At 39.7% G+C, this 10,085-nt stretch overlaps 1 protein-coding gene across 1 annotated transcript in view; it reads right to left on the reverse strand.

The window, feature by feature from the left end:
• Positions 1–10,085, reverse strand: part of ACSS3 (acyl-CoA synthetase short chain family member 3) — a 220,542-nt gene that overhangs the window by 97,488 nt on the left and 112,969 nt on the right. The window contains exons 5-8 of the mRNA XM_082255186.1: positions 7,234–7,368; positions 1,907–2,047; positions 713–793; positions 535–630 (exon numbers count right to left, since the gene is read on the reverse strand). Of these exons, the coding sequence (XP_082111312.1) occupies positions 535–630; positions 713–793; positions 1,907–2,047; positions 7,234–7,368 (453 nt within the window). The remainder of the gene's footprint in view (positions 1–534; positions 631–712; positions 794–1,906; positions 2,048–7,233; positions 7,369–10,085) is intronic.

Consider the following 10,085-nt stretch of genomic DNA (forward strand, 5'->3'; position numbering starts at 1 on the left):
TCTTTCTGTGTGCAAAAAGAGTCTGAAAAGAATCACCTGGCAGAAGAAACAGCAGACTAACACTTCTGATCATGGCAGAGGGTAAATTGTAGAAAATAATAAGGTATAGTTTTTTTTTTTTACTTTGCACCATAAATGGAGAATAGTTGCTTTACTTTCTTGTATATTTTACAATAATTGTAAGAAAAAAATATTTTATGGTGTAATTGAGGACATCTTCAGGTTTTAGGACTTTCCAGTATACAGTAAATGGTGCCCTTACTTCATGTACAGTATCTCCCATAATAATTGGAGAAAAACAAAAGTGTTATGGAGCAAATGAGGACATCTTCATGTCTCCATGGCATGGTTAGGTTAATATTTAAAAAGGTTTCTCCACTATAAAACCTGCTTTTTATACTGTACATGCAAGTAAAAATCATTATCTTAGCTTCAGAAGGGATGAGATCATATTCTTTACATCTATAAACTGTATGAGTTGCAAAGTCATGATGATAACCTGGCTTATAACATACGGATGTTAACAGAGCTTACCTCGTACAATACTGATGTGTTACCATGCAGTAGTGGTCCATAGCATATATATGAATGTCCAACAACCCAGCCTAAATCAGAAGCAGCCCACCATACCTGGAACAAAAGTAGACTTTAGGCTACAAACTGATATTCAATGTGCATTAGCTAGAAATGTACAACAGAAGCTGACCCTTACCTCACCAGGCTTCAGTCCATAGATGGCTGACATTGTCCAGTTTAACATGACAGCATACCCAGCTGTGCATCTTACTACACCCTATGTTCAAGACAAGCCAAAAACTGTTTTACTATACAGCAAATGCGGATTTTTCTATGTCAAAAGAAAGTTGCACCATATTAGGTAAAAAAAAAAAAAACTTTATGTCCTGTTTTTTTTTTCTCATCGTTCAAATCGAAATACAATGGGGGAGATTTACTAAAACTGGAGCACTCAGAATTTGTTGCAGCTGTGCATGGTAGCCAGAGATGTATAGTAACTAAGTAGAACTCCTTCACTACTGTACTTAAGTACCGAAGGGCGGTATCTGTACTTTCCTGGAGTAGAATTTTTTTTCCTACTTCCACTTTTACTTCACTACATTTTTTCAATGATTTCAATACTTCTACTCTGATATTTTTTTTTTGTGCTGCATAGTTACTCGTTACTATTATAAAAATTACCACTGCCAGAACAGTAGATGGCAGGTTTCATGAAGCTGAAAACATGTGTATTATCAGCGCATACGAAAATAAATGCTACTGTATTTATAAATAAAAGCTGCATTTGAAATAATAAAAAACAATATGATGTTCAAACTTTTGACTTCTTTCTTTGATAACTACATAATACAGTACTTGTACTTTTACTTTCAGTACTTGAGTAGCAATTTTTCTTTCAAAACTACTGGTACTTTTACTTTCAGTACTTGAGTAGCAAAGTTTTTAAAAAAACTACTTGCAATACTTAAGTACAAAAAATGTTGAATACTTTAGTACTTCTACTCAAGTCATTTTTTGATTGAGCACTTCCACTTCTACTTAAGTCACTTTTTGATCGAGCACTTGTACTTTTACTCAAGTATGGGTTTTGAGTACTTTATACAACTCTGATGGTAGCCAATCAGCTTCTAACTTCAGCTTGTTCAATTCAGCTTTGACAATAAAACAGGGAAGCTGATTGGTTTCTAGGCAGAGCTGCACCAGATTTTCCATGCTCTAGTTTTAGTTGATCTCCCCCAATGTCTGCTCTTTTTCTACATTATGTAAAAGGTTGGATGAGAAGAACAAATAGAAGTGGAAAAGAGCAGTTCATTCAATAAACTGTGTGGTACATCTTCAGAACAAATAAACATAATGAAAGTATAATGCAGAGAATAAAGTTTTGCATTACCTTTGGAACACCTGTTGTGCCTGATGTATAGAGCACATAGAGCGGGTGACCAGATTCAACAGGAATGCAATCATGAGGGTGAGCTTTTGCAATCTCTTCTGCCCAGTCAATATCTCGCCCAGGAGTAAGTTTGACTTGTTCCTGTATAAAAAGAAAAATTGGTAAAATAACAATACTGTATATGTAATGCATTTGGCTGCAAATGTTTATAATTATTTGCTATTTGGGACCATTCTAACCTGTTTTAATTGGGAATCTGAAGAAAACGCAGCAATGTATCAAACAGAAGGGTTTTATGAGTTACATCTGATATTTAATTGATTTATACAATGTATTTTGCCTTTCTAAGTTTTTCCCTCAACTTCTCATCAACATGCTGAATACATTTTTAAATAAACCCATACTTCCATACCGTATTTAAGACTTTGTGACATCTTCACTATGTCAGTGTCAAATGCCTTAACCACTTGCCGACCGCCGCACGACTATCTACGTCGGCGGTCAGCCCCTCACAGGCAAAGTGACGTAGGGCTACGTCACTAGCTTGTGAGGGTCTAGGGAGCGAACGCGCGCCCCCGGAGGCGCGCTCCCACTCCCGAGTGGTCACGGACCCCCCCGCGCGTGTGACCGGCGGACCCGATGTCCGCCGGCCACTCGGCGATCAGCGGGGGAGAGGGAGAAAGTCAGGCAGCTTGTGTAAACAAGCTGCCTGTCATTCTCCTCGCTGTATGAGAGCTGATCATCTGGATCTACTATGTAGATCCGTTGATCACTCTGCATACAGCTGAAGCCCCAGCCAATCACAGTTAGAATCACGCCCCTAGGGACACACACAGCCCCTCCCTCTCAAATAAAGTTAACCCCTTCACTACCAGTGTATTTTTACAGTAACAGTGCATATATATAGCACTGATTACTGTAGAAATGTCACTGGTAACCCCAAAAGTGTCAAAAATGTCAGTCAAGGGTCCGATCTGTCCGCCGCAATGTCCCAGTACCGCAAAAAAAAATCGCAGATCGCCGCCATTACGCGTTAAAAAAAAAAACAACAAAAATGACAAAAATCTTTCCCTTAGTTAGTAAACGCAATAACTTTTGCGCAAACCAATCAAAATACGCTTTTTGCGATTTTTTTTACCAAACATAGGTAGCATAAAACAAATTGGCCGAAAATTTTAAAAAATTTTGATTTTTACATTTTTTTTGGGGGGAATTTCATATAAAAAAAAGGGAAAAATATTGCTATTTTTGCAAAATGGACGCTCTTTTTTTGTTTATAGCGCGTGATCAAAAAATCGCACAGGTGATCAAATACCGCCAAAAGAAAGCTCTGTTTGTGGGAAAAAAAGGACGCCAAATTCGTTTAGGTACAGCGTCGCACGACCGCGCAATTCTCCGTTAAAGTCACGCAGTGCCGAATCGCAAAATACCCCCTGGTCAGGAAGGGGGTAAAATCTTCCGGGGCTTAAGTGGTTAAAATGGTTTTAAAAACTGAAGGAATATAGCGAGACTCTGTCACATCTAAGAATGTGAATGTGCTGCTGGCTAGGCTCTGTCTATAGCTAGCAGTGAGATGAACTTTTGGTCAGCCCAGAGAAAAGAAAGGACACAGGGATCTGAGCACCGAGCCTGGTGGTGGACTTTCCTGTCCTGCTGCAGTCACCATTATCTCAGGGAGAGGACAGCAGCCATCTTTAACAGTCAACAAAGCGGTCAGTTGCACCTGTGGTCACTACTACCTCAGAGAGAGGACAGCAGCCATCTTTGAGTAAACAAAGCTGTCAGTTTCACCAACAGTCACCATTACCTCAGTGAGAGGACGGCAGCCATCTTTAACAGTCAACAAAGTTTTCAGTTTCGCCTGTGGTCACCATTACCTCAGTGAGAGGACGGCAGCCATCTTTGAGCCAACAAAGCTGTCAGTTTCACCTGTGGTCACCATTACCTCAGAAAAAGGAAGGCAGCCATTTTGAACAGTCAGCAACAGGATTGTCAACTTCACCAGGGGCTACCATTACAAGGTGTGGTAGCTGGTCATTTGTTGAAGGGAGTATGACATTATATTTCTGTAGAAGTCCCTCACTAAATTAAGGCGAGCGCTCCAGGCAATTATTGTGACTTCTCAGTGTGTCATAGGAAATTTGGCCAATCACCATTTGCAGTCTCAACATCTCAGTGCGGACCTGGTCATCACTAATCAGATCTCATACATCAGGTCTGGAGTTTGAGCTATTAAGCTGAAAGGGGTCCCTCTGCCATTAAGACCAGGTGACAAGGATTGATGAGAGAGGGTTGTCAATACCATTTTACACAAATTGCAGAATTGCTATATCCTATGCCCTAAGCCTAGGACATTCAATGGAAATAGAATTCTTCCTACTCTCTCTTCCGATTGGAGTTTGTTTCAAACTATCTTCACCTATTAGTGTTTTTGTTTCTTTCCTAAAGTATCACCTTACAAATAGGATAAGGATTGGTGGACAGACAAGATTTACCACTTGTTGCACCATCAGGAAGGGTCACAGCTAAGCGAACAAAAAAAAAAAAAAGTAAAGAAAAAAAAAAGAAAAGAAAAAAAAAAAAAGACAGTTTGGGGACAATCTCCTCTTGTCTTAATTATTAACACTTGTCTTACTATTTATTTTAATTAAAGATCATTTTTTTTTATATACCTAAGCTCTGGAGGCAAATTTGATTTAGCAGGGCATCCCTGAGTCTCAGAGGTAGCCTAGCTCCCTGAAATTCTAATATTCTTGTAGCTACTCTGTTTGGGCTGGTGGTCCTATTACAAGTCAAGTGACAGATGTGGTGGAATTTGGGCACAGTCACCTTTAGTGAAAAATGTCAATATTTAAGTCTGTTTTTTGACTGCATCGCATAGTAGTAAATTATTATAAGGTTGTGATTATAGTTGTATAACCTTGTCTTTGTTGACCAATTTGCCTTCAATATACTCCAGGTCATTTTAAAACTGGTGTGTCAGAGTGGTCAAGGTATTATACCCCTAAATTCATTCAAAGCAGGATAACCTCAGAGTGATTACCAAATTAGCAACAGAGAGCTGGAGCTGCATTCATCAATCTGCAGCAATTTTCTGTATGGAAAAATGCTGCATTCCCCCTGTTAATTGGGGTAAACCTGCTCTAGTTTCTTTTTCATTCTGAAATAGAAACTAGTGCAGGTGGCACAGACAGACCTGAAACAGGTCTATCTGTCTAATGTGGAGCACGCCACTCTTGAAAGTTTTCTGTGTCACTATAATTATATATCATATATGATAGATAGATAGATAGATAGATAGATAGATAGATAGATAGATAGATAGATAGATAGACGTAGCACCCTCCTAGATGGGTGCTAGGCAGGTGTAATATAGTTTGTTCTGTCTGCTTATCAGGGGAGCCAGATTATTTGTGATGCCTGTTGCATGTGTCCATGTGTGCATGTGTGATTCATCTGGTCTGAGGGAGTGTCCCCACTGTGTCCAACAGGGAGGTCTGTTGGACGGTGGAGGAAACCCAGCCAGTGACATGCAGGCTTTTGTAGCTGTCCCAGCCAGTGGGTTGGCACAGAGATTGGTGCATCCTGGGATAGACTATAAAAGCCAAGGGCACATGTGGCAGGGGTTCTTTGGGTGGGAAGCCAAGTCCCAGAAGGAGGGTACGGCTGTCTCTCCTTCTGCAGCTATGGATGGTGGTCACAGGTGGTCGGCCTAGTAAACCAGGAGTGTGGAGCTGAGCCAAGAGGTCCATGAAAGCTGAATGGTGGAGTTGCAGGCAGAGCAACCTTGGGAAAAACAGTGTCCGTGAGTACCAGGAAGCTTGCCGGGGGTCTGCCCAGGAAGGGGACCACTCCAGTGGAGAGTCAGTGGACGGGTGTCAGCACACACAGCAAGTGAGAAAGGGGGTACCAAGTTAGAACCCTGAAGAGTAATTCAAGCAGGAACACTTTATCTATCTTCACTCCAGTGGCAGGGTGAAGCAGTGGCCTTGCCGCATTTTAAAGTCAGTTGTCCTCACCATTGCGAATAGTTGTCAGTTGGAGTATCTCACTCATCCCTTATCCTATCCAAGTTCCAAATTAAACCACAAAACCAACATCCCCTGGATTGATTATTGACTGAGCCAAGAACTTTCATTGCTGTTTATCTGCTGTCAGTTGCTAAGGGTAACCCAGAAAACGTAATTCTCAGCAGTCCTCTAGCTACATACATACACATATATTATATATATATATATATTGCAAGAAACTTAGTTAATTGCCTGGACAGTGTAAACTTACAGTATAGTATAAATTGCACCAATTGCATCAAAAAAGACATTTGCAAAAAAGACAAAAGTATGGAAAATCAATCTGATGAAATAGGCCTAATTGGCTACTAGAACAAGTATTAGAACACACCAAGAGACAGAGACCAAACTGCTAAAATAAAATAAATGGTTTCCTTTTTTTTTTTTATGGACCATAAAATGATGCATTTAAAACTATACCTGAAGTTCAGCTTTAAAGACCTACTGGGTTCTTCAGACATTATACAATGTTAGAGAACAGTGCAATGTCTGAAATGGGAACCTAATGTGTCTATAAAATTTCCATCTTTAATACCTTACATTAGCCAGTCATCCAAGGGCCAAATTTTCTGCAATCATTTTTGGCCAACACAATTAAAAAAAAAAAGCATAATGCATTACTATTTTATATAAATCAAATTTTAGGATGCACACTAATACGATAAAGCAGTAATGTGCAGTTCTTCACACAGAAGAGTCTGTTAATGACTTTAAGCTTATAACTTTTCAGAACAGTGTAGTATTAGCATGCTATTGCAAGTCTATTTTAAGAAAGTATCATTTATCCTTTACTAAAGTTATGCACTGTACCCATTGCTTCTTATTACACGTTTTTTTTTTTTTTGCAGTCACTTGTCAATAGCATTTACAGGTCGATCGTAAAGCATGTTTTATATCTTCTGGGAGGAACTCCACAAATACAGAGTTTAATGTTTGCTTAAACCAGGTTTACAATATCTTACAAAAGAGCTTTTTTTTTTTTTCCTTCGTTCCACTGGGACACAAAAGAATACAACAAATATTCCCTTTCAAATGTCATCCAAACAGCAACAGTCGGGTAAAATAAGCTAATGAGCGCTTCAACCTGACAAAGTATGACTCACGTTTCCTTTGTAATGGTAAACAAATGTTTGACTTCTGTAGCATTCTAAATCTTATGCAGGGGTGCATGTATTAATAAATGCCCTATTTTACAGAGTTAGAAGCACCTCTACAAAAAAAAAGTAAAGGAAAATCAGGTGTGATATTGCTACTCACCATTTTGGGCCTGCTATAAATAAGAATTTTCTCTGGTTTGTGCTGTGTCAGTTCCAGCGCTCTCTCCACAAGCGGGATATACTCCACTTTCCTGCCAGGTTCAATGCCAAAGGATGCTGTCACAATTAACTTGGGCTGCAGAAACATATACATATAATTTTTATTTCTAGTAATGCATTGTGACAACTGTTAAATATCAGGGTCACGAAAAACAGACTCAATGAGTGAACAGTTATGGAGAATGTAAATTCAATTTGACATAGCAAAATAAAGTCAATTTTTGACACAATAAATGTAAAGCAAACCTAAAGAGAAACAGTCATTACATGTTAGAGGTGTCATTAAAATCCTCAGCATCTTACAGATCGGATGTGTTGAATGCATGCCTACCAACCACCCCCCTTGCCTAGCTGCTATATCCCTTTCATGTCCCAGCTGCAGGGACTTGCTTGTGATGCAGGGGAAGCCACGGTGAGCATCATACACACCTGGAAATGTTGGATGCTGACAATTTTAGCAGTGCAAAGGAGCAAAGACTGGAGGCAATAGAGGCACAGCACAAAAATGGTGACATTTTAATATTATATATATATATATATATATATATATATATATATATACACACACATATATAATATATGCACACTCACCGGCCACTTTATTAGGTACACGTGTTCAATTGCTTGGTAACACAAATTGCTAAGCAGCCAATTACATGGCAGCAACTCAATGCATGCATTTAGACATCTAAACCTGGGGAAGGCGAGTTGCTGAAGTTCAAATCGAGCATCAAAATGGGGAAGAAAGGGGATTTAACTGACTATGAATGTGGCATGGATGTTGGTGCCAGACAAGCTGGTCTGCGTATTTCAAAAACTGCTGATCTACTGGGATTTTCACGCACAACCATCTCTAGGGTTTACAGAGAATGGTAGGAAAAAGAGAAAATATCCAGTGAGCGGAGGCTGTGTGGACGAAAATGCCTTGTTGATGTCAGAGGAGAATGGGCAGACTGGTTTGAGATGATAGGCAACAGTAACTCAAATAACCACTCGTTACAACCAAGGTTTGCAAAATACCATCTCTAAACGCACAAAATATAGAACCTTGAAGCAGATGGGCTAAAGCAGCAGAAGACCACCCTAGGTGCCACTCCTGTCAGCTAAGAACAGGAAACTGAGGCTACAATTTGCACAGGGTCGCCAAAATTGGACAATAGAAGATTGGAAAAACTTTGCCTGGTCTGATGAGTCTCAATTTCAGCTGCAACATTTAGATGGAAGGGTTTAGAATTTGCTGTAAACAACATGAAATCATGGATCTGGTCTTCATTTATGTTGGAACAAGAAGGGGCCATCCTCAAAATGTTCCCACAAAGTTGGGAGCATGAAATTGTTCAAAATGTCTTGGTATTATTGCGCCTTAAGAGTTTCCTTCAGTGGAACTAAGGGGCCAAGCCTGGCCCCTGAAAAACAACTCCACACCATAATCCCCCTCGCCAAATGATTTGGACCAATGCACAAAGCAAGGTCCATAAAAAAATGGAGGAGCGAGTTTGGGGAGGAACTTGACTGGCCTACACAGAGTCCTGATATCAACGCGATAGAACACCGGTGGGATGAATAAGAGTGGAGAATGCGAGCCAGGCCTTCTCGTCCAACATAAGTGCCTGGCCTCACAAATGCGCTTCTGGAAGAATGTCTATGGGAATGTTTGACCACACTCCTAAACCTTGTGGACAGCCTTCCCAGAAGAGTTGAAGGTGTTATAGCTGCAAAGGATAGGCCAACTCAATATTGAACCCTACGGAGTAAGAATGGGATGCCATTAAAGTTCATGTGTGTGTAAAGGCAGGCTTCCCAATACTTTTGGTAATATAGTGTGTGTGTGTGTGTATATATATATATATATATATATATATATATATATCCATATATATATATATATATATATATATATATATCCATATTCCAAACCAGTGTTTAAACTGATTGTAACAACGGTGTCTCTTTAGGGCCCATTTATACAATCAGCTGCTTTGTTGGCACATGCAATTTAAGAATTTAATGAACCACAAGACACAGATGGTTCACACTGACACTGAAATGCATGTGTGATGAAGTTCACTGGCAAGGTGCATTGGTTTACAATTCAAACTGAAAGAAGGTGCAGCATGCTGCACCATATATAGTGCATTTCTACAACGCACAGGTCCGAAAGGGCTCTTAAGAGCCTCCTGTAATTTTTGAGTCAGTTTCATTTTTTTTGCTTTAAAAAGCATATGCAGCTAAAAGTAAATGTTTAAGGCTAGGTTCACAGTTGTGTGATGCACAAAATTGCATGTGTTCCCGCAATGCACAAAAATCAACACATTCTTTTTGCAGCCTTTACAGAGGCTTTCTCAATGGCACCCCTATTCACCTTGCTAATGCATGTACAAGATCATGTGCCAAAATGGATGGTAGCAAGATATAATTTGTTTTAGCGTGGCATGATTAAAAAAAAAAAAAAAAAACACAAAGTGCTTTCCCTTGGGCTCACAGCCTATTTCACTAAATGGGATGCCCTAAATGCAATGTGCAAAAATGTGAAGTTACCATCGTACCTGCGTAAGTGTGAACGGAACCTTATGCATGACAAAGGTTCTCAAAGCACTGTGGGTTACCTAAAGAGACAGCACAGCACAGCACAAGAGATCTTTAAGGCTCCCTTGTCTAATTAAAACCTCAGAATATGCCTTGGGGTCACTGCTGTGAATCAACAGGCTTCATTCGGTACATCTGTGATATGGTTTCTACTTCTATGGTTTTATGCATGTTCATGTTTTATTGTCACTGTTATGTCTCGTATGT

Source organism: Pelophylax lessonae, assembly GCF_965119305.1.
Source record: "Pelophylax lessonae genome assembly, chromosome: 4".
NCBI lineage: Eukaryota > Metazoa > Chordata > Amphibia > Anura > Ranidae > Pelophylax > Pelophylax lessonae.